At 42.1% G+C, this 25,145-nt stretch overlaps 3 protein-coding genes across 10 annotated transcripts in view; all 3 read right to left on the bottom strand.

The window, feature by feature from the left end:
* Positions 1–4,986, bottom strand: part of RC3H2 (ring finger and CCCH-type domains 2) — a 44,163-nt gene extending 39,177 nt beyond the window's left edge. For 5 of the 6 annotated variants that reach the window (XR_010918576.1, XM_067541734.1, XM_067541736.1 and 2 more), the window contains exon 1: positions 4,860–4,986. The gene's annotated coding sequence lies outside the window, so the exon portion shown is untranslated. Of the gene's footprint in view, positions 1–3,476; positions 3,545–4,859 lie in introns of all 6 variants that reach the window. The other variant, XM_067541735.1, reaches the window with a different exon arrangement.
* A 5,034-nt stretch (positions 4,987–10,020) lies between these two features.
* ZBTB6 (zinc finger and BTB domain containing 6) lies at positions 10,021–13,102 on the bottom strand. Of its 3 annotated transcripts, none has more exons than XM_067541733.1 (2): positions 13,082–13,102; positions 10,021–12,278 (listed from the first exon to the last, which is right to left on the bottom strand). In XM_067541733.1, exon 2 carries the CDS (start codon positions 12,267–12,269, stop codon positions 10,986–10,988), a length of 1,284 nt encoding a protein of 427 aa, XP_067397834.1. In that variant the 5' UTR covers positions 12,270–12,278; positions 13,082–13,102; the 3' UTR covers positions 10,021–10,985. The 3 variants fall into 3 exon arrangements, with proteins under 3 accessions (XP_067397834.1, XP_067397831.1, XP_067397833.1); XM_067541730.1 differs by lacking the exon at positions 13,082–13,102 and adding an exon at positions 12,916–13,042; XM_067541732.1 differs by lacking the exon at positions 13,082–13,102 and adding an exon at positions 12,946–12,971.
* A 6,007-nt stretch (positions 13,103–19,109) lies between these two features.
* Positions 19,110–24,777, bottom strand: ZBTB26 (zinc finger and BTB domain containing 26). Its single transcript, XM_067541729.1, has 3 exons — positions 24,485–24,777; positions 24,151–24,240; positions 19,110–21,026 (listed from the first exon to the last, which is right to left on the bottom strand). Exon 3 carries the CDS (start codon positions 21,014–21,016, stop codon positions 19,697–19,699), a length of 1,320 nt encoding a protein of 439 aa, XP_067397830.1. The 5' UTR covers positions 21,017–21,026; positions 24,151–24,240; positions 24,485–24,777; the 3' UTR covers positions 19,110–19,696.
* Positions 24,778–25,145: the final 368 nt, after the last annotated feature.

Raw genomic sequence — 25,145 nt, 5'->3', positions numbered from 1 at the left:
GTACCGTTTCACACATGCCAACTATTCTGACATTCTTGCTCTCCAGTATGCTCAAAAAGGATTCTAACTAATGTCTCAAGTCACTTTCTTAGAAGAGTATAAACAAAGTTTTGAATGGACACCTGTTTTTTCTGACAAGGAACATATTTAGGGAAGTTCTGTTGAAAAACAAATTGTCCCGACATTCTAAAAATTGAACAAAATAAAAAAAAAGTGCCCTACCAAAAATTGTTCTGATAAGAATTGTTAACGTAAAAAGCTAGTCATTTTTAAAAAGATGAACTGAAAGCATTTTCAGGTGCTGCTATTACCCTGGAGTTCCTCTGATCTTTCTGTGTGAAAAACTCACCAACACAACAGAGAAAATGACTAAGCACAAAGTGCTGTCAAATACACAAAGTAAACAAAAAGAGGAGGTTTTTTTTGTTTTTTTGTTTTAAACTTTTAACAATAGGTAAAAATATTTTCATCAAATGTGATTCTTTCAGCTGATGTCTTATCAAGAGCAGCACCTTAGATTACTAAACTTGAAGATTTTAGAAATCTAAATATACTGTTTGCTATTTATTATGTAACTGCTGCATTTTGGACAGACTAGTCCAGATAATCAAGTTTCACTTTCTGCTTCTGCTGCAGGAGCAAAATGCTGCTGAGTTTGAGTTCACAACCCTACAGGGGAATGTTTAAATTTGCCTATCAGCCACAATAAGTGTACTTAGCTTGTTTTTTGAGTCATGAAAAATGTGGGTCTAACTACTTGATTAAATTCCTTCAAAACAGATTTTTTTTTAAACTTTATAATTTGTGGAACCATTTAACAAGGGAGTGGTAAGGTATATGGGACTCATATTTTAATTCTGGTATGCTTACTGGATCCTGTAACCTTCAGTGGGTTTTGAATCAAGCCCATGAAGTCAATGGAAGTCTAGTGACTTCAAAGAGTTTTTGACTCAGCCCAATATTTAGTTCTACTATTAAGCACTCTGAACTCTTAAGGATCAGGTACATTAGGCATTAAAAATAACAACATGGATTTCATTCTAATCTAAAACAATCTTAATTGTGATTTTAATCATGATACTGAGACTGAGGTGTTCTTTACATAGTAGCTAGTTGCAGCCAACATGGGATTTTAAAATGGGCAAATTCCAAGGCATCCATTGCAATTTTCCATCTGTGCAAGCAGATTAATCATTTGTTTGGACTCCAGTGAGTAGATTTGTCAAGCCTTCCTTCTGAAGATACTTAAGTTGAAAGCAGCTCATCTAGTTCAGTAACTTATTGTCCAAGTTATCAAATTATTAGTATTAAATTACTTCCTGAAAGGACTTCAGTCTTTCATTTATTACTCTTCTAACAACCATCATGTACAGATCTAAGAAACTTGCTTCATACTAAAAGCTGAGGAAGTGGGCAGTCCCAATAATAGCTTTGCATCTTTTAGCTCTGATGACTGGAAGTGAAAATAAATCCTCTTTAGATAGAACAGACTCATTAGTTTCTGCATATTGCATAATGTCCATAACATTTAAATCTTCTGAGAAACAGCCTAAATGTAAAGGGAATTGTCCAATGACCACTATAGGACAATACTCCAAGATACTGTTCTGATCTGACTTTTTATTGGAAATCTGAATTTATCCTTGGGGAAAGCAGAAAAACCATATTGTTAGAACGAAGGTTTGTTTTATTTAAGAAACATCACATCATTGTAACTGCAACTTGAAACAAACCAAAACAATAAGCTACTTTTGTCACAGCTCCTCATATTATGGACTTGAGCTAATAATTTTTAAAAAGCTGGTTTAGTCTTGGATTCTGACCTATCTAACACTTTTCTTGGATTTATTTATGCATATTTCTATGGTGATCACTATCACAACTTATTATAAATGTATCTACTCAGACCTCAGCCTCTGGCCCAATCTGCACACAGCTGTGGCCCATGTGACACCCTCAGGGCCATACAGATAGTATTGGATGCCGCCCACATAACACATTGTGGGCCAAACAGATTGAGAGCCACTGACTTAGACTTTAGCTTTTGCCAAATACCCATTGGAAGATTTGGAAACTGTAACGCTTTTACTATTTTTCCATTAACTAGAGGCTTTTAAAAAAACTACATTTTATCTGAGACTATTTGTTGAAACATGGTTATACTACGTAATGCACTAACATAAAAATGGCATCAGGAGTACAAGGTTTACTGTTGATCAGTGACTTGTAGATAAACATTACTGTTCACATGTAAAAGTGGTGGGGTTTTTTGGTAAATACCAGAGCTACAGTGACCAAGAGAGCATAGTTAAGATGTTCTATTTCCTGTCTGAGCATCACCACCATTAATAGGGATTCTGTGTGTTAAGATGTTCCCCAAGTTATACATCTGTTTTCCGGAGGATTGCAGGGGTATAACTGAAAGCAGAATTTAGCCTTCCCACAAGCCTGATGAAAATCCACCTCCCATAGCTATGCTGACTTTTCAGGACTAACAGAACAAAATGGGAAATATGTTGGTCAGTAAAAATCGGTGGAGCTTATTTTGAAAACCAAAAAAATGTGTGTTGATTAAGAAGGTGCTATTTTTAGTTTCTTTTCAGAGTAGATCTGCACTTAAAGGATGTTATCTTTCTATTATATAAAAAGTTAAATAGAGGACCAAGGACCATGTGGGGGCAAGTTCCTTCTGCATCTATCCTGAATCTTCTCCACTGTACCCCAGTTGTGCCTTTTAAAAACATCACTTTTACAAGTGAACAGCCCACACAGTAACAAATTTCACAAATAACTTTGAGCAAGAGTTATTAATTCCCTAAAGACTGACTTTCATGAAAGCAAAGGGCTTTTGGGAGTAGCAGGAAGACACTTTTTAGAGCTGAGACCAAACAGTAGAACTTGTACAAGGATATAAGTTCGGTCAATTGGATCCTCCATCCAACATGGAAAGCAAAGACAGAGGTACTATTCATGTTCAGGTCATTAATAATTATAAGATTTTATGCAGCAAGCTACATTTTATTTATATCCAATAGTTGATTTTCCAGAAAGGACAAGGTATAAATATTTACATCTTCTGACATAAGTCAACCAAGTGAGAAAAGATCAATACTCAAGAACAAACAGGATTACGCTTTAAGCAATCTCTAATATTGACATTAAGTTGATGGAATTTTATTTTTTGTATGGAGCTGTACTATTCCATACAAGACACAAATGCTAGTTAATAAGAAATACTATTTCTTGTTGAAAAGTCTTGTTCATATTGACAACAATACTGTTCAATATTAGGTAAGAAAGGCATGCAGATCAAGGGAAGGCATAGTTAATTACTAAGAATATTAATTTGATGTTTAATGGAACAATACAGCATACCAGCAGTGTAAGTTTTAAACTCTGGAATTTCCAGTGATGTTTTTTAAACAAAAGATTGAGGGTCAAAATAGAGATCTGATTTGGTTCAAAAGTTTACTTACAATTTCACTAGTATGTTCTCATTTCTTTCCTCTTAATGATATTTAATGACAAGAATGTAGGTCTTTTTCTAACCAATATGAAAAAAATAAGTTGAGAATAGCTACAAAAATAGCAAAATTACAAAAAATTACAGTTAAACCCAACTTCTTCACCTACAGAATAGTTAACATATGGGACAGAAAAGATATCTAGTAGATCTTGCTATCAGAATCTTTCCTGATATTCAGCCTAGCCTTTGTCTTAATTTTAGTTCATTTCTAGGGATAAGCCTCTCCCCCTTTAACTCCTTTAATCCTTCCTACTAGATCACTCTCTCTACCACCCAGTCATTTTGCTGTTCTCCAGACTCCCTCCTGACTCTGTATTTAAAAGTCCTCCATATTTCTACAGTAAGAGAAAAGGCAAAATGAGCTTGCTTAAGCACCCCTCCCTAACGTGCCTTAAGCACGACAAGAAGGAACCACCTCCAGGGCCTTGTCTATTCTACTATTTTTCTTCAGGTTTCCCCACTGGTGCAGCTCCACAAGAGGTAGTAAGAGTGGGAATGCTCATGTAGTCAGACTGACACCCCTCCACACCAGAAAGCACTACAGGTCAGGATGTCTAGACCCCCTAGGCTAGGAGCAGGGTCAGCTGGCGTGGTGACTAAAAATGCCAGTGCCCTGTTTAGTGCTCCCGCTGGTGGAGGTGCAACAGCGGACAAGCGGAAGGGAACGCCAGGGTGGACCCAGCCGCAGCGGGGAGCGGAGCCTGGTCCGTGTCCGTGTCCCACCGGAGTCGGTTCGTGGCCGCTGCGTGCAGCCCAGCAGCAGTCCACCGGCGACAACCGGGGCGGTGGTTTTCCAATGCAGAGACAGCCGCCCCGCAGGGAACGGGGCTGAGCGCCCCACGCTCGCCAGCACACGGCAGCTGGGAATCACCCCCCGCAGCCTGGCCAAGGCTCGAGCCAGAGCCCAGCTGCTGAGAGACACCCCCCCTCCCCCCCCCGCCGCACGCGGCTCAGCCGCCACCCGGCAACGAGGCTCCAGCACCCGCCGCTGGGCCCCGGGGGATGTGGCGGGAGGAGGGGGGCAGAGCGCGCCCCTGTCAGCGAGGGGGCGGGGAAGGCGCTGACAGGCCCGCTCCGCCCAGCCTGCTCCAGCCCGCACGCAGGCAGGCGGCCCCGCCCCGGGCGAGGGGCCCGGCCTGGGGCTGAGGGACCCTCCCGCCGCCGCGGCGCTGCCGCAGGGCACCTGCGGGGGAGGGGGGGGACGACGGGCTGAGGCGCTGCGGGAGCCCCCTGCCTGCCTGCCTGCCTCCCTCCCCCGGGGGACAGCGCCGAGAGCACGGCCCCCTCCCGGCCAGGCCCGACCCCCGCGCTCTCCCTCGCCCGGCGGCCCTACCTGCGAGGCGCGGCCGGGCCGGGAGCAGGAGGCGGCACCGGCCTCTCACACTCCATGGGGCGGGCAGCCCGGAGCGGCCCGGCGGTGGCAGCAGCGGGGGCCTCGGCGGCGCCTCCTCATCGCGGTGACAGCCGGGAGCCCAGCCCCTCCGCCCCGCGCTCCTCTCGCGAGAGCTGCCCGCAGCACGTGAGGAGGGGGGGGAGCCCGGGCCGGCCCCGCCCCCTCACTCCTGTCACATGACAGCAAGTCCCGCTCCGGTTGGAGGGGAGGCGGGCACGCGAGCGGCAGACCCAGTGCATTGTGGGAGGGGAGCGGGAGAGCTCTAGGGACGGTGTGAGAGACAAGCCCCAGCTCGCCTGCCCCCCTAGGTGAGCGTGCAGCGCCCTAGAGAGGCTGGGTGGGAAAGGCGGCCATTGGCTTTCCCCTGCCCCTGGGAGCGCACCAAAGCCGTCGTGGACCAGCCAGGCCCCGCCCTGGAGCAGGCTGGTGTGCTGAGTTTGCCCCCTAGCCTCCAGCCGCAGTGAGCAAGCCTGCTCAGGACTGCAGCTGAAAAACCTGTTGTAGAAAACAAAAGCAAAAGGCAAAAGGTGTGTTACTGGAAATAAAGACTCCAGGCCCGCTTTCACTCTCTCAGCAGAAAGAAGCCAGATCAGTTAATCTGTTACTTGAAACAACAAGGGATGTGTCAGAAAAAGATGTGCAACAACTTCACTTTTTTTTTTTTTTGCTACATTCCTGCAGCTATATCATCAGTAAACCCATGATAATTAAGTAGGCCTTTTCCAGCTGTAAAGGTCTATGATTAAGGTTGACAACCCTTTATTCTGACTGACAGTGTAAATTCTGCATCCTTTGGTCAGAGAAATCATTTACCTTGCAGACTACCACAGAAGGTGATTGTTAATACGTATATAAAGAAGCCATGGTTCCTAACATCACTAGCAATTGAGTCTGTGGTTTGATGAAAACAATAAGGAAATCCTAGCATTAATTCAAGAGAAAATAAATGCATTCTGTAAGTGGCAAAATGACTCCTCTAACGAACAAAAACACAAGGCCTATCACATGCTCAAAGCCAAAGACCAAAGGAGGTTTTGTGACATGAAAAAGTGGTGGCAAGAGAAACCCTCTGAATTCAGGGTTTCATAGACCAGGATAACGAGAAGCTTTTTTTCAAGCAACAAAAGCTATATATGGGCTAAGTTCCACAGGCCCAGCCCCCTTACATTACCAGGATGGCTCCACCCTCCTTAAGGACAATGCAACCATTAAGCAATGCTGGGAAGGAGCATTTTGAGAGCCTACTAAACCACGAAACCATGGTCTCTAAGACATCGTCACAATATTCAGTAACAGAACAGTTTGCTGATTCCCCATCTTCTGAGGAAGTCTGACGTGCCATCACCCAGACAAAAAAAAAAAAAAAAAATCATCACAAGGCACCTGGCCCAGAGGGCATCCCAGCTGAGGTTTTTAAAGCTGGGGGAACAATGCTCCAGCACAAACTCCACCAACTCCATAACAAAATCTGGACCTACAAAGAAACTCCATTTGACCTTAAGAACGCCAACATTGCTACAATATTCAAGAAAGGGGAAAAATCTTTGTGCGAAAACTACAGAAGTATTGCTCTCCTCTCCATTGCAGGGAAAATCCTTGCCCGGATCCTACTAAACTGTCTTCTCCCCCTTGCTGAGGAATTTCTTCCTGAATCACAGTGTGGCTTCAGGCTATCTTGAGGTACAACCAACATGATCTTCATGGAACAACAGATTCCAGAGAAGTACAGAAAGCAACACCAGAACTGTTCAGGGCACTCATTGACCTAACCAAGGCTTTGGACTCTTATCAATTGCGATGCCCTATGGAAGGTGCTGTGTAGGCTTGGCTGCCCACAGAAATTCATTTCCATCATTAGACTACTTTATGAGGGGATGACTGCCACCATTCTGTTCAATAGCTCAGAAACTGAACCATTCCTCATTCGCACTGGTGTCAAGCAGGGCAGTGTCATTGCTCCAACACTCCTTTTCATTTACCTTGCCATAATCTTGATTCTCATCTGCAACCGCCTTCCTGACGGAATCAGGATGAGTATCGTACGGATGGCCAATTCTTCAGTCTCCAATGTCTCCAAACAAAATCTAAGATCACGAGAATTGGCATCACAGATCAATATGCAGATGATTGCATCATCCTCACGCACACAGAGGCTGACCTGCAAAGCACCCTAAATCTTGGTCTGTCTCTCTCAACATTGGAAAAAACAAGGTACTTTACCAACCCTCACCTGCACAAACTACTCTTCATACTCCACAAATCACTATCGGCAGAGCAGCCCTGGAAAATGTGGATCGTTTTCCATACCTTGGCAGCCACCTCTCCCAGCCAGCCAGCATTGACATAGAAATCGAATACAGGATCTGCTGCGCCAGCACATCCTTTGGAAGACTACTTAAACAAGTCTTCAATGACAGAGATCTGCAAACATGCACCAAGATCTTGGTTTATAAGCCGTTGTCATCCCCATCCTCCTCTGTGGGTGTGAGACCTGAGTGACCTATAGATGACATATCAAGTGGCTGGAGTGGACATATCAAGGCTCCAGCAGCGCTGCCTTAGGAAGATCCTCAGGATCAGTTAGGAAGACTGATGCAATAACATCAGCATTCTCTCTGCAGCCAACGTCAGCAGTGTAGAAGTGCAGTTCATGAAACACCAACTCCATTGGGCTGGCCACGGTGTACGTATGCCTGACACTCGCCTCCTGAAGCAAGTCTTCTTCTCTTAGTTAAGTCAGGGAAGAAGGGCTTGCGGAGGGCAGTGGAAGTGCTACAAAGACATACTGAAAGTACACTTTAAAAAGAGTGGTATCAATCCAACACACTGGGAGGACTTGGCGTGGAACAGAACACAGGGGCATCATACCATACACCAAGCTTCAGCCCATTTTGAGAACAGATGTGCTCATGAGACAGAGAAGCGACAAAGGAAGAAAGGACGGACACAACACTCTAGTCAACAACTATGTCTCCTCCAAGATTACACCTCTGTGGGAAAATCTGCAGAGCACAAATTGGGGTCTTTAGCCACCGAAAAATCCATCAATGAACCCTTTATTCACACATCCTCTTAACAAGGGATAGGTGAAGAAGATATGTCTCTTATTTCCATTCCATTTTATTTGTTATAAATAGTGCAAAGGGTTACATTTAAGAAAATGGCACAAGGGGACTCATATGCATACATATGCCTGAGTCTGAATTCAGAATTCATCAAGTAACAAATTCTAGCCACCAAAGAGGTAAACACGGCTTCCGCTCAGATGTACATACATTAGAACAGCTGAAAAAAGATGCACTTTCTGTGTGAGAAGGATTGGTAAATCAAGATCTTAGCCTCTATTTCCCCTTTATCAATTAGGGAAACATCATGCATAACAAACCCCTGTATTGGGCAATGATTGTTTGAATTCATTTTGCTGAGACACATGCACTTGCCAGAAAGGCATTTTTAGTTGAACAAATCCAAAGACAACCAAACTAAGGCCCTGTCTGCCCCACACCAGCACAATATATTTAATTACTGTACTACAATATAATAAAGGTTCCAATTTAAAAGAAGCATCAAGTTGTCCTTAATTTGTTAACATAATACATAACAACATAATACATGTTTTCTGACATCTCCTAAGAATTAAGGACCTGATTTTAAAAAGTGTGCTAATCTATAGGTGCAAATGAACAGTTAGATATAGACCTATACACACACCCAAGTTAATATTTGTAAATACAGCAAATAAGAGAGCAAAGTAAGAATATGTTTTTGGAAGTCAGGCCCTTAATGTTACTATTAACAAAATAAGACATTTACGAAACCAAAAATGAACTCTATGCATTTGTTACTGTGTGAGGGACTAGCAGATCCACCACTAAATGCAAAGTCAACAAGATCGCAAACACAGATATAATAAAGGAAGACAAACCAAACTAACAAAGTACCATGAAAAGCAATTGTGAAACAACCATGTTTCAAACCTAAACTTACAAAGTCTATTATGCATCAGTGTCCAGCAAAAAAGGAAACAAAACCCAAACCACTAGTTTGGCAAATATAGTTGTTATAGTTAAGAATGCCAAACAACGCTGTCCAAATTATATATAAGAGCAGAGAGATGAAAAAGTCTGATCCTTAAAGCACTAGATTGGGACTTCTTATATTCTTTTTCAGTTGCCAGTTATGCCACATACTTCCTTGGACATGCCATTTGGGCCCCTTCCTACGGAGACTTACATACATGCTTAACTTTATACACCAAGTAGTCCAATTCACTTCAATAGGACTACTTCATGCTGTGTAAAATGAAGCATGTTCTTCACTCTTTGTGGGGCTGGGGCATTAGTCTCTCTACTTCAGTACCCCATCTGTAAAATAGAGATAGCCATACTTCCTATCTATCACCCTCTATTTTATCTATTTAGATTGTAACCTCTTTGAGGCAGTGATACATGTACATTGCCTAGCATAATGAACTCAGTTGGGACCACTAGACATTATTGCTTGCATTATAATAAGTGACTGGTAAATCAGTTATTCAAAGCTTGATTCTAACTATCAAGTGAAAAACTTATTATAAATCCACCCTAAAACAAAAGTAAAATGCCTAAAGCATTAAACCTGTTAAAACTGGGTTTCCAGTATAGTTGAACATTGCTATTATAGATGAATAATAAGAAGCTACACAGTACATATTGTGCACATAAACCCCACTAATTGACTGGTAAGTAAAACCCAAAAGAGTGGCTCTTGTACTACTAGATATACAGGAGGTTAATTAATGATATCCCTTTGCAACTGACATAAGATCTATATAGAAGTATATCCTTATGTGGTATAAATACACAAGAAAGTGCACTGATCTTTTTGTTAATTCAAGAGGATCTGAAATAAATGGCATTATTCCACTTCAATAACTGTATATATTCTTTATTTATACCACATTAGATGGAAGAAATGTATGCCACTCAAGGACAGGTGCAAGATAAAGAGTTTAAGTTATAGGGCAACTTGATGCTTGCAGGTAAAACCATGAAGTGCAACATTTACCCAGACACATACAATAGTGTTTTACAATATCATACAATTAGAGACTGAAGAGTCCTCAGTGTCCAAACTGTTCTTTATACAGAAAGGATGTCTTTCAAATAGATATAGATTCCTTATACGTGACAGCTTATAACTCAGATTTTCACAGTGGCAGTACACATCTGAGATTTACAAAACCAAGACAAACAAATACAATCAGAAGACAAAGGACAAAGTTACGGTTTGATTACTAAAACAAGCATACAACCAAACAATTTGTATCAATGAGAACAAAGCTGTCAGAAACAGGTTGTTAGAAAAATTTAGAACATGAATAAAATGAGACCTTATTCAGTTAAATGTCAACTGAATATTGTGTTTGTTTGTGCCTTTTACTGCTCTTTTATTTATCAAGACAGCTTCAAAGCTTCCCTAGAGTTTTTCTGGTTTTGTTTTTTAAAATTACACACTTGAGAATCAGATACAATGATGTATGTGGCAGAAAAATCTATATAGAATAGAAGAGGTCCTGATTTTTTTTTTTTTTTTTGCTAAAAGATCCAACACTTTGCTGAACTGGGAAGATGACCTCACCATAAACTATCGCTCTTAGAACACTCAATTGAGTGGGGATGACTGGCTCTCTGACTAGGTATCGACATCCCCTTTCCCACTCTCTTAAATGTTGGGAGAGCCACACTTCAGGTTTTGGCTCTTTGTGATATCAATGGTTCTCCAAATGCTGGCAGTGTCCTCTAATGGAAGGAGGAAGTGTGAAAGACAAGCAGAAAGTTCTCCTTTAGATGAAAAAGTTTTGTGGAGCTGTCCTTTATCCGTGAGTACCAGTAGAGGAGCACAAATTTTGCTCCCCAATTTGGCCATTTACCTTCCAAACAATTGCACCAATACTAGATTTTAACACACTAAGCAAGATCAGATATTTATTTGCACCTGTCTGTTACACAGAGATTTGGTGAACACCTGGCATTTCACCACAACAGGGTTAAGTAGAGCCTGTCTTTACATCTATCCTGAGATCCACTAATCATAGTCTATTTTGATTTGTGTAATAGTGTCAAGGTTTGGTTTGTCACCGCCACTCCTTCCGTGAACTGAAGTCAAGTGCTTTTTTAGGGCAGATTTGTGTTTAAAGTCCATGTCACAACAATGGCATTTGTAGGGTCTGTCACCACTGTGAATATTCAAGTGGTCCTGAAGCGTGCTTTTAGCAGTAAATGTCTTCAGACAAACCATGCATTGGAATGGGCGGATGCCCATGTGTCCTCGGATATGCCTGTTGAGATTCTTCTTTTGTGTAAATGTTTTCCCACACTGCAAGCATAAGAAGAGTTTGTGCATTTTTAGGTGTCTGAGATAGTTTTCAAGGTGTACAAATCCTCGGGGACATTTAGGACATTGGTGCCGCCATGAATAACCAGAATCCTCCAGACTCGGAAACCCACTCACTACACTGGAGGTTCCTTCTGTATTGTCACTGACAAAGCCCTGAAAATGACTCACAGGCACTTCTGTAATTCTGCTCTCAACAGTAGAATTTATCAGTGAATGTTGGGTTTCTGGAAAATATAAGCCTGTTTTAGAGGAGGTGCAAGGCTGTGGAAAATGATCATTTTCCACATTAACTGTGCTCATGGAATCCATTCTGAAGATACAAATTTCATCATTTTTATATCCTATTTCAACTGTGGAAATCTCTGGAGTTTTCATGTCCTTTCTTTCCAATATTAAGCTTTGCACTGCAGGTTGTAAGACATCTCTTTTCTCCTGTTTTACATTGTATTCTAAATTAACAGGGCTATCATCAGAAATGTCAATTATTTCACAGTCTTTATCTAAACTGTCATATTTATTTCTCAGCTTGGTGTCTGAGGAATGACATGTCTCTGTGTTCTGATCACTGTTCTCCATAGAAGCATCAATTTCCAGATATTTAGACAATGCTTCGGTACATTTCTCTACAATATGGACCATCTGAAGATAACTTGCAGCAGTCAGATATTTCAAAAGCTCCTTCTTTTTAACCTCCAGAGCACCAGTATAACAAGACAACAGTAACTTTCGGCCAACCTCAGCACTCTGCAATATGGTGATTCGCATCTGTTTTGACTGATTGAGCAAAAACTGATCCCTCATAAAAGTGGAGCAGGCAGCAAAAATCACCTTGTGTCCATGAAACTCAGTGTCATTGATGTATATTGATACATCACAAAATAAATTCTGCTGTCTCAAGAGGTTCATCTTTTGCAGCACAGCATCCCCTTGCTGTTCAAACTGGAAATGCAGCACATCCGAGTCAGAAGCCATGTTGACAACCTGTTGAAAAGACACACAACAGAAATTGTACAATTCAGGCACGTCAGACTGGATGCAGCTTTTGTGGTCTCAATCGTCTGGTCTGACATTCTCTGAATACCACTTCACCTGCACCGATTAAAACTGCGCACTCACCCACCCAGCCACTACATCAGACCAGTGCCTGACCAGTGTTTATGCAGAGCCTGGCCAGATCGCGGACGGGGTGTTCGCAAGTGGGCCAGCCTGGTGCTGCGGGCTAGAGAGGTCACAGAGTCTGTCACAGAACACGCCGTCAGCAGGAACCACCCCTAACGTTTAACCCTTTCCCGCCGCACGGTCTCCACAAGAGCCCGGGGCCACAAGTCACACGGGGGAGGCTTGGCCACAGCTAGGCCCGAAGAACAATTTTAAACGATGATGAGCCCTACGTCCCAGTGACACTACCCCAGCCGCACCACCCCCTTCCTTCCCCCGCGCCCGCCAGGGCCGGCCCCCCCCCGCGACACCCCACCCGCCCTGCAGACCGGACCGAGCTTCCTCTCCGCCCCAACCCGCAGGCGCCCCCGCCCTCCTAGGCTGCTCCGGCTCCAGCCCCGAAGGGAGGCGGCCGGAGACACCGGCCCAGAGGCAGACCCGCGCCCCCTTCCAGGATTACCGCCTCCTCCCACGGCCCTCAGCTCCGAACCGGCAGCAGCGGGCGGCCCCGAGAATCGCGGCAGCCAGCGCGACAGCTGACCCGGAAACACACCCTCCGCTCCCACCTTCCCCCCACCCCACGCCGGAAGAGACCCTCTTCCTAGCGCGCGCTGTCCGTCCTTGACCCCAGCTCCCGTCCTCCCCTAGCCAATAGGACCAGGCCGCAGCAGGGCTGCTTCCGGCAGCTCCGGAAGTGGTTTTGGACGGAGGCGGATGTGTTTTGTTTTCGTATTCCCCCGTGCCTGCCTGCCCCGCCCCCGGAGATACAGTGATGACACCGGGGGCGGGGTTGTCGGGCGCCTTCCCCACGGCGGCGGGGACGGGGGGAGGGGGAGAAGTGACCCCTTCCCCCACAGCAAACTGTCAGAGCGCCGTGCTACCACCGGGTCAGCCTCACACCCGGCCGCGGACAGGGGCGGGGGCCTCGGCTGAACACGAGGCACGGAGAGCATCCGTGGATTCGCCCAAGCCCTACGGCGCGTCCGAGCCCGCAGAGACGGGGAAGAAGGTCAGGGCCTTTTGTCCTGCCAGCGCCAGGCCCGCCCCTGAGCGTCCGTCCCCAGGACACAGACAGAGCATGAGTGCAGAGCGGGCCGCTCCTGCTGGGCAGGGCAGGCCCTCCGGGACGGGCTCTGCGGCTGCCCCTCAGTCAGGCATGCCAGCCTGAGACGCAATTCAGGGTCTGCTCCTAGCGCAGCTGTTTTAGTAGAAGGCAGAATTAGACTCGAGGGCTGTAGGGGGCAAAACCAGTTACTTCCCCTCACCCGTACTACCACCCACTTGGGCACAACATTCGGAACTGCTACACCCGACCTGGGGTATTCACGCCGAGTCTGGTTTTCCTTTTAGATCACACCGTGAGTAATCATCAGCGTCAGAAATCTTTGTGATCTCTACAGAACGTACCATAAAAAAGCCAGTGGCAGTGATACAAAAGTTGGCTTGCCCATAAATGGTACTCATACCTCGAGCAAAAGGTAGGGAGAAAGGTGTCTAAAAACTGTTTTAAAAGCCATTGACACACCATGGTTGGTAATAAACATTTTTATTCAACTTCCTTCTAATAATTGAAGAGGTAGTTAATTATTCTGTGGAGCATACACTGGGATAAAAGAAATATGTTCAATATATTCCTTCCCCAGGCAGAATTTGTCTTTCTATGGTATCAGATCAGTAGAGTGAACTATAGTCCTACACATTTGCTCATTTCATCTGCACCATTATTGTTTTTATAATTTAAAAAGAAAGACAACACAGGGCTGTAGGGTGCTAGTAATTTTTTTAATGCAATTTTACTTTGTATCACATTTTTCCTGAAAGTCTTTTTCCCTGCTCTCCATCCCTTCTCAAAATGACTCCAGCATTCACCACCACTGCTCTCATTTTCTGTACTTTTGCATTCAATGTGCTCAATTTTCAAGTCAATTAAATAAGACTACAGCCATGACAAACTGTGTAAGTTTTGCCACAGAGGGGGAGGGAAAAAACCCACAAAAAACCTGACACTTCAAGTATGTCAGAGTCACTAACTTGAAAATTCTTCTATAAAAAGATAAGAAAAACCTACAGTCGTTCTCTTACCCATATGCTCATCAAGTAAATAGGTTCTAAAAGCAAAAATAATCCTTAGAAATGTAGTGAAAGTGTCTTTCAAATATTTTAGTAAGGGTAGATTCTTCCCCTAATTATTTTTAGAACATAAGACCATCCCTAACGGATCAGATCAATGATTCATCTAGTCCAGTATCCTGTCTTCCAACAGTGACTAATGCCAGGTGTTTCAGAGAAAATGAACAGAACAGGCCATCATCAAGTGATCCATTCCATTGGCCATTTCCAGCCTCTGCCAAACAGCAATCCCTGTCTATGATGGCTAATAGCCATTGATGGACCTATCCTCCATGAACTTATCTAGTTCTTTTTTGAACCCTGTTATAAGCCATGTCTATACTGATGGCGGCAAATTCACTGCCGCCAGATCAATCTTTCTGGATCAATTTAGCAGTCAGTGTAGACCCGCTCAATTGATCAGGAAATTGATACTGGTAAACCACCCCCTCAAGTAGCATAGCGTTGTGTCGACGGGAACACAGTGCAGTGCAGACAGTGCGCAGAAGGGAAGCAGAGCAGTTGATGTGAGTTACGCAAGCTACTCTGCATAGTTTGCATAACTCCCATCGACTGCCGCCGAGTCTCCAGGTAAGTTTAGACCAGGACTAAGTCTTGGCCTTCACAATACTCTCTGCCAAGGTGTTCCACTGGTTGACTGTGTGGTGTGAAGAAATACTTCCTTTTGTTCATTTAAAACCTGCTACCACTTAATTTCATTTGATGAGCCCTAGATTTTGTGTTATGAGAAGAAGTAAATAACGCTTCCTTATTTACTTTTTCCACCCCAGTCATGATTTTATAGACCTCAATCATGTCACCCCTTAGTCATCTCTTTTCCAAGCTGAAAAGTCCCAGTTTTCTTAATCTCTCCTCCTATAGAAGCTGTTCCATACCCCTCATCATTTTAGTTGCCCTTTTCTGTACCTTTTCCAATTCCCTTATATCTTTTTTGAGATGCGGTAACCAGATCTGCACGCAGTATTCAAAATGTGGGCGTATCATGGATTTATGAAGAGGCAAAATGATATTTTCTGTCTTATTATCTATCCCAATGATTTCTAACATTTTGGATAGGCAGGAAGTTGTATAATACACTCAGCTGTGAGATTATCCATTTATCAGTAAATGGTATTTGACACATTAACATACAGATTACGACAGTTGCCATGGTACTTATCTGACTGTGCAAGAGCACTATCAACTTCAAGTGGATCTAGTCTTTCACTGGTTAGAACTTTGCAATAAAAAGTGATTTAGAATAAAGTTATTCATACATGATTAACAACATATTAAGATCCTCTTATTCTATAAGAAAGCTGTCTTTGGCTATTTTGGATAAATTGGTTTTATAATGATATCCCCGGGCTCCATTTTAATACATAATTCAGGGAAAAAGCATTGACCAGATTTTCTGTCTCTCTAATATACATTAGAGCTATGATAACCCGTTTTCATATAATGAATATTATAGTATCAAAACGTTTGAACAATATAGAAGATTCTGTCTGAAATCAGATTCACATGCAAATATTTCAGACATAATAACCATGGGTAACTTAGATAGCTCAAGATGATTCTGTGAACAGGTGTTTTTTTTTTTTTTTTTCTTCTAAAAAAGTTTATTTTCCCATGCAATCCTAGTCTTTGTTCCAAGATTCTGAAAGTACTGCTCTAAAATAGTTACATTTCAGAACAAAATTAATCTGCTACAATATTTGTTGCCCCCTCCCCATTTTCATTACTTATTTCAAAACTGTACACATAACAGTCAAATATAGCTGTTTAAAACTATTCACCTGAAAAGGTGAGTCTGCCCTTTCATAGCATTTTGCAATATTAGCACTTTTTCACTGTAATGCTGGTTTTTGGAACTTCTGACTTTCGTACATCCCTTTTCTCAAGACCAAGGCTATCTTCTGATAATGAAAAATAAATTATTTTCTGCAGTAAAATGCTTTGGTCATACATTTTTATAGTACTAGATAAACAACTGCATTAGAAGTAATATTTGGTCCAAATATGAACAGCATTTCTTTAAGAAGGATCAAGCAGTAGGTTATTGGACCACACTGCTTTTCAGCTGAGTACGAGTGCTGCTCAGCTGTAAACGGTATTCTTCAAATGAGATATTAAAGCACGATCCCTTCACTCCAGCTAGAATGGCAGCCATCTAGATGAACATTTTCTAGATGACACTTTTCAAAACAAGTACAGTATAATCTCAATCCGCAGTTGACATTCCATTTTCTCTAGTCTGATGTTGAAGGCTGTGTGAAAGAGCTATTGCTGAGCACAGTTAATAACTGATGCATTAATCTACAGCCAGTGATTCCTGTACCTTACTCTATATTACTTTGTAAAGCATTAAGATTCCTGAATTATGTAGGGCAATAGCTAAATACTAGTCTACTTTTCAAGATGAAGTGCATACCTTTAGGAACCCACAGAGACCGTAATCTAACTTTATATGGGGTTTTCATCAGTATGGCAGTTTTCTTCCAGTTAACTGACATACATGGCTTCTATTAGGTATCTAGGAAGAGAATTAAAATACAGAGCTGCTGAAACAAATTCTTTTCATAGTGCCATAAAGCAATATTCCCCACTCCAGCTTTGCTTTAAAACCAAATACGAAAGTCACAATTGTGGTTTACGTGAAGCAATGTTTATAGGAGACAGAACAACAATTTTATTTTGAAGTATTTACCATTTCTCAGTACATTCAGTGGTAGGTGGTCCTTTAGAGCTTGCCTTCACAGCAAGTTAGCATGCTTGAGTTACTAGACTCATGCTAGGCTAGTGTGAGTGAGAGTGACCACGCTTCAAAACAACTTGAGCGTTTCACAGTCTGATTTGATTAACAGCATGGATTAGCAGTGATTTGATTACTTGCTAATGAGTTAGAATCCTCGAACTCTAGGCCAGGAAGGGACCTCAAAAGGTCACTCAGACCAGCCCTATGTGCTGAGATAGGACCAAATAAACCTAGACCATTTGTGACAGGTGTTGGTCTATCCTTAAAAACCTCCAATGACAGGGATTCCACAACCTTCTTGAGAAGCCTATTTCAGTGCATCTTTAGAAAATCTCCCTTGCTGCAGGTTAAACTTATTACTTTTTGTTTTATCTTCAGTGGACATGAAGAACAATGTCCTCTTTGTAACAGCTGTCAACATATTTAAAAACTATTACCACATGCCCCCTCAGTCTTCTTTACTCCAGATTAAACATGCCCTTTTTTTTTAAAGCCTCTCTTCCAAAGTCAGGTTTTCTAAACCTTCTATCATTTTTGTTGCTCTCCTCTGAACTCTCCCATTTGTCCTCATATTTCCTAAAGTGAGACACCCAGAATTGGACTTGGTACTCCAGTAGAGGCCTCACCATTGCCAAGTAGAGAGGGACAATTACCTCCTGCGTCTTCTATATGACACTCCTGTTAAACACTGCAGAATATTTGTCTTTTTTGTAACTACATCACATTGTTGATTCATTACATTTGTGATCTGCTATAACTACTGGATCCTTTTCAACAGTATTAACACCTAGCCAGTTATTCCTAATTTTATATTTGTGCTTTTGATTTTTTATTCCTCAGTAGTTTGCACTTGTCTTTACTAGCTTTCATCTTGTTGATTTCAGATCAATTCTCCAATTTGGCAAGATCATTTTGAATTCTAATCCTATCCTCCAAAGTGCTAGCAACCCCTTCCAGTTTGGTGGGAATCCACAAATAAAAAAAAACAAAAACAAAAAAACCACGCTCTCCACTCCATTATCTAAGTCATTAAGGAAAATAATGATGAGTACTGGACACAGGACTGACTCCTGCAGGACCCCACGAGATACCTCCTCCCAATTGGACAGCAAAGTATTGATAACTACTCTTTGAGTAGTGTCTTTCAACCAGTTATGTACCCACCTTATAGTAACTTCATCTAGACGTTTCCCTAGTTTACTTATGAGAAAATCATGTGAGACTAAGTAAAAAACCCTACTAAAAATCAAGATACATTTGTTGCTTCCCCCCACCCACTAGGCCAGTAAACATTTCAAAAAAGGAAATTAGGTTGGTTTGGCATGATTTATTTTTGACAAGTCCATGCTGGGTATTTATTCTCTTGTTATCTTCTAGGTGCATGTTGTAACTCAAGTTGTTGCATCCCCAGAGAGTTGCTAGCTTTAGCATCAACATCACTTGAACTTCAATCCCTTCTCCACCAGCCCCGAAGGGAAAGCTAGCTAGATTAAACCACCACTTAACTTGCACAAGAGTTGAATTAGGGGTAGCATTTGAGGTATCACTTGAGCTAATTATTCTGTGAAAGCACACCCTCAGTAGCTCTACATCAACCAGTAAGTCATACCCTGACTCTAGGCAATCAGCCTCATCTTCTAAAGATCTGCAATTTATCTTCATTACAAATAGTACCATATAATCATTATCTGACCCACTTAAATCATTCAGGCCTTTAGCTCTTTATAACACACATCCATGTTAATATTCCTGAAAGTTGTGATGGGTAGTGGTAGGGCTGATTAGCAGAGGAAATTCGATTACATAGTTTAGAAGGGACAAAAAAGTGACACAGAAGAAGGTATTTAATTTTAACTTTACGGATTTGGGTAAAATTGGAAGGCAAATAACTGAAGTTTTAATGGACAAACTAAAAGAAACAAATTAGCAGTTGAACTACATAATTCTCAGTTATCCAGTGCTTTTTGGGAAAAAAAAAGTTAGGTTTTATCTCTCAGACTCATCCTCTCTGCTGTTTCTTCCATCTGCCCAGGCATACTGAGGCCCTTAACTGTACAGCACATAGTTTAATTTGTGACTGCCCACAGCAAGAGTCCATCAAAAGGCAACAATCCCAAATCTCCATATCAGATTAAATTAATCCAAAATTTAACCCTATGGTCACCAGTAGGGACAGACAGAAACTTGCATGAAGATTGCTAGTCTCAGAAAATAACATGACTAGAACGAAGGCTGACAACCTGCTAGGTTTTGTAATTCAACCCTCCATCTGTACACAACCTTTCAGGATATACCATCTGCTTTGGTTAAAGCCCACATCCAACCTTTTGTTTCTTTCCTCATGATGCCAACAACAGGCTGTTTATATGAATGCTTAATTGACACAGGTGCTATCACTCCTTAAACTGAGCACAGCCTGAGCCAATTTCCCTGTATCCAGTATCTGGCTTGCATCAGCTTGTTGACAGACCTTATTATCTGTAGCAGTGCTACAGCTGAAAGAATCAAAGTCCACTGTTATATCTTGGACATTTCTTTCATTGGCATTGTCAAAACTATTTTTTCCATGTAGCTGTTTAAGGTGTTTCCTCAGAACAGGTTTATGTGCAAATACCATGTCACAATAGTTACATTTATGAGGCTTGTCTCCACTGTGCAAATTGAGATGGTCCTGTAAAGAACATTTCTGAGAGAAGGTTTTCCCACAGATTTTACACTGGAAAGGTTTGATCCCTGCATGCACTCTCATGTGTCGGTGGAGATTGCCTTTCTGAGTGAATGTTTTACCACACAACAGACACATGAACAGTTTATGCATTTTTAAATGATTAGCATAGTTTTCCAGGTGCCTGAATACTCTGGTACACTTGGGACACTGGTGATGCCATTGGAGACCTTTGTCTATTCCTCTGGTGTTAGGACCAAACATGTCTTTAGAGGCCATGATGAAATTATCATTGCCAGCATAAGAAAGGGCATAGTTGTGGAGATGATTTTGTTCTATTTCACTCGTTCTGTTTTCCACAGTGGAATTGATTAAAAAGTGCTGAGGCTCTGATGAATGTAAAGCGGTTTGTTCAGAAGAAATAAACTGGTTTGGATCTTTTTTATTTCTAACCTCAGACACCTCCCCAATAGATTCCACCTTGACAATCTGAATGTCACTATCCTCCATGTCCATACTGTCTTCTGAGGTCTGAATACATAGTGAACCCTGCTGCAGAGAGTCCTCATCTCCTTGGTGTTCTTTCAACTCAGAAGAATCGCTTTGCTGTTCACAATCCTCCTTGTTCTCCAATGGCTTCTTAGGTTTTATAAACTTCCAAAGAGCCTGTGTACATCGTTCCACAATGTGGCTCATCTGAAGAAAGCTTGCAGCAGTCAAGTAATTTACCAGCTCCATCTCAGGAAACTCCAGAATGCCACTGTAACAGGATAAAAGCAACTGCCTCCCCACTTCTGAGCTCTGCAGAATGGAGATTTTAACCTCTCTGGAGTCATTCAACAAAAACTGATCTCTTAAAAAGGGGGAGCCTGCAGCAAACACAATTTTATGCCCATGAACCTCAACGTTGTCTATGTGAACTACGACATCACAAAACTTGTTTTCTTCTCTCAGTTTGTTCATTTTTTGTAACATTGAATCTCCATAATTCTCAAACTTGAAGTGAAGGATATCAGATCTTTCGGACATTTTGGCAGACCTAAAGAACAAAAGCAGACAAAAATAAAGAAACAGTAAATGAGGAAACTAATGGATGTAATCATGCAAATTAAAAAAGGACTAAAGGTACAGGTTAAGAAAACATTCTGTAAAATGTGTATGTTTATGTTACCAAAAACAACCAAGACTATTAAAAGTGAAAGAATTAAAAGTTAAGTTTACTTTTAATCTCTTAGTGATGTTTACTTTTTCCACATTTCAAAAAACTTGGACAGTGAAAGTAGCCTAATCAATTTCTAGTCTATTTCATATTCCAATTCTCATGCACTAGTATAATGTACAGTCCCCAACACTACAGAAGAACGTTTGTTTAAAATATTATAGTTTTATACATATAGATACACTATTTCTTTGAAATGTAAAATAAAATCAGACATATTTCTACTGGCTTAAACTTTTATAAAAGCTTTCTTTCAGATTAACAAAAACTAAGTTTTTGGCTCAATTTGACCCTTTAGTGTCCATTTAGTTTTTAGCAGCTGTTTTGCTTTAATGTATGAACAATTTCCATAGGCAATTGATCTCTCAATGTTACACTGAATCACCTGTCAGAGAGGACAGTGTAATATTTTAAAAAGCCTCTTAACATTCATGTACTTAATAGGAGAAATAATGGTCTATGAATCAAACTAAGAACAGTTAAAATTCCTCCACCTTCGAAAACCTCCTGCTCACTTGGTGGTATTTCTAAATAAAATACAGCCTGTGTTACATCTAAAATGCACAGAACTCTACATCTGGTCTAAAAAATAAAGTCCAGTACTAGTCACAATGGAAGGGGCTGTACCTTCACCTATCTGTTATTTACAATGAGGAGGTTCTGAAAGGCACACTTTCAGATACCTGTAACTCTGGATTTGGCTGACCATCAAGTCAAATTTCAGAAACAAAATAGTCTTCAAGGTGCCTTTTAATTTGAGCAAGCAACTCCTTTCACACTGTCGCTTTCTAGTTATGCAAGTTAACCCCATTCTAGGATCTGTGCCTTGGGTATTCAGGGACTGCTTCTGATCTGCTCCTTTGAAACACCACTCAACTGGGAAGCTTGTTCTCTTGTTTCAGATTTGGTCTCTAGAGGATTCTCCTCCCCCATCTCCAAAACAATCGTTTGGTTTTGAACAGTTCTTATAAGGATAAGCCCAGTCCATGCTACTGACTCCTGCCTGCACAGCTAGGTCAGTTAGGCATGTGAAAAGGTGTAATCACTGACAGGCAGAGCTGTGCCAGCTGAAGTCCCTAATGGAGAGACAACCATACTGTCCATGCTGTACTTTTACTGGGATAGCTTGTTTTGCTCAAGGGAGTGGTTCTACTGTACCAGCAGCTTTGCTGAAATAGCCCCATCCACAATGAAAGGTGTCCACAGTGGAAGTCCATAATAGGAACATTTTGCTGGTATAGTATACAGGTATTCCTATATCAGTAAAGCGCTTCTAACGTAGACATGGTCTAAGACAACCATGACTTTTGATAAGAGGTTGTTCACACAGCCTTGGCTGTGAATTGGGATTGCAGGAAGTGAAGGAATCCCAGGAGATTTAAAATCCCAGATGGCTTGTTGAAACAACAACCACCACCCTACCCCAATCCACACCACTTTCATCTCTTATTGAAAGATTACAGAGGGCTGGAAAGCAGAAAAAACTGTGGAGTTTAAGAGAATAAATGGAAAGACTATCCATTTGGATGAGAACCTATTACACCTATTACCTCTGGGAAATGGAGCTATGTCTAGGAAATCAGATGAATGAGAACGCAAAGCAACAGTTCAATGCAGAGAATTTTTTAGCACTTAAAACCACGTAGATGCTGATAAACAAAAGACTTCAATGTCCACTGGCCAGCTGACATTTAGTCCCACGTTCTCAGCAGCAAAAAGGTTCTCCGGTTAGCCCTCTTGTATTATCAGCCATATTTACCAGTTTGTAACATGCTAGATCTACAACAGGATTTTGAAAGATTCCAGAATTGCAGGACCTTTGAAAATTCAGAGCCAGAGAGTAGAATCATCTCACATTACAACTTCGTCCTGCTGAAGCTAAAGAGAAGGAAGTGCTGTATACGATGGGATTATAACCTATTGTTTATCTGATTCCAAAGAGGAAATATCAATTTTAGGAGGTAATAACCTTTGGAGAAGTAAACATCAAGCAACACATTCCAGGAACTTCAGATGCATTTAAACTGGTTTTGTTTGCTTTCCCTTTCTGACAGGAAAAGAAGTCTAGTTTGTGTGTAACTTTTTCCAAATGTTACATATTCTTATATGACTGTTTCATTATAGTGTAACAATTAAAGTATCCACAATGAAATAACACTGTGTGGGCGCTAGAAAGGCCTGTGGGTTTCAAGTCTCCCTGAAGTTCATGATGCAGACTGGCCTAACTTACTGAAAAGATACTTCACTAAACCCCATGCTAATTGCTCATTGCAACGATTACAATGAATGCAAGTCTAAAAGTAGTAAGTTAATGGAGGCCAATGAGTTACTGCCATAAGTCTTTGTTAATAAGTGATTGGGATCTCATTTATCATCTTTATGCATTTGTCCAATGTCCATTATTGAGCACTGAACCAAGCATTTTTCTTTGAGGGTTTTTAAGGGTGAGAAAGTCAAACTGCTAAATAGGTGGTGAATGTGAAAGAACAGTGCTAATAGATAGTTTCACCAGAGAACACTTTCTCACAGGAAACACATTGCTTTCTAAACTGTAATGACCTTTAGGTGACTATTAACACCTGCATGGAAAATTCCTCATTTTTAGAAGAATGATATTCTAGGAACAATATCCCACAAACATGCATGAAGATTTCCAGCATACCCTTCAAGTAATTTGACATACACAAGAAGTAGGTCATACTGTAAATGTAAATTCCAGATCTGTTTTGTATTTTTGTCTAGCCTGAGGTGGGAGGAAGAAAGCTCTCTACATCTTTCTAAGCTTTATATGCTATTTCTACTCAATATCATGCATCCCAGTCGCCATCCTTCCAGCTGATAGGCACATGTGACTCCTATTCAAAATAGGTCATGTCTAGCAAAGGGGTCATATTTTTACAATTTAGTTCAATAGAGACATTTCAAAATTAGCTAGCTACGGTACCTTAGTTTTCTAGATCAAGCATCACACAGAAGGTTTCTGTATATTGCTCAGACAATGTGTTACCAGTTTAAAAGATTCTGGATGAATTACCTAAAGAAAGAGAAGGCCAGGGTTAGCAAAAGGCTTGTCTGCCTTACAACTTTAAAATGGCTTTAAAAAAATATTTGAAAATAATTAACTGTGTTTACATCCACACTACTAAACATGGGTTTAAAAAAACATTTTCCCCAATACTGAGAAGGAACAGTATTGGAATCCTAACACGAGTTAGTCACAATTCCTCTCCACCTTATAAAATGCTAGGCCTGCTAAAGGGCTCAAAGCACCTGCCTACCTGGACAGGTGCATGCTGCATTTGGCTCCATCCTTCTTTGTGGCTTTGCAACCAAGATCAAGGGTAGCATCAGTTTATCCCCTGCTCATCCTCTCTTGGGTAGCTGCACCTTATTCTCACAGGTAATTTCAGCTGACGCTCTATGACAGTTTTTCTAGTTCTAACTTTCTGCAATTCCACCCCCTCAGAGGAAGAAACCTGACCAGCCCAGTGGCCATGCAGCCCAGTGTCCTGGGTCTGACACTCTCCACCATCAGCCGGTGGAGGGAAAGGCAGGAAGCCCCACAGAGGACAGTTATGGGATTATTTGCCCACAGGGAAAGTCTCTGCCTCCTCCCCCTTCGCTGGGTGGGCGGTTCATAGCCCTGAGGAGAAATATCCTAAAATCCACCCTGCAGCGGTGGGACTGAGCGATACACACACCCCAGCTACCCCGCCCCTCTCGCTCCCCCCGCTACCCCCCTCCCTGCTCGCCCCCAGTCTAGCGCCCCGCTCGCCCTCCTCCTCGCCGCCGCCCCGCGTTACCCCCTCCCCGCATCTTACTCGCCTCGGGCGGGGCGGGGCGGGGCCGCTCTCCGGATCCTCCAGCCCCGGGCGGAGGCGTTGGCCGGAGGACACCGGAAGCGGAAGCAGTCCCGCAGAAATCTTCTTCCGGCCGGCC

This window comes from Emydura macquarii, unplaced genomic scaffold, assembly GCF_026122565.2.
Source record: "Emydura macquarii macquarii isolate MOO-44397 ecotype Brisbane River unplaced genomic scaffold, CSIRO-AGI_Emac_v2 contig_691, whole genome shotgun sequence".
Lineage (NCBI taxonomy): Eukaryota > Metazoa > Chordata > Testudines > Chelidae > Emydura > Emydura macquarii.
This window is presented reverse-complemented; position numbering and strand designations above follow the sequence as displayed.

What these genes read in the sequence shown, in the direction of transcription:
- ZBTB6 (XM_067541733.1), bottom strand. Translation starts at nt 12,269, where the DNA reads ATGGCTTCTGACTCGGATGTGCTGCATTTCCAGTTTGAACAGCAAGGG.
- ZBTB26 (XM_067541729.1), bottom strand. Translation starts at nt 21,016, where the DNA reads ATGTCCGAAAGATCTGATATCCTTCACTTCAAGTTTGAGAATTATGGA.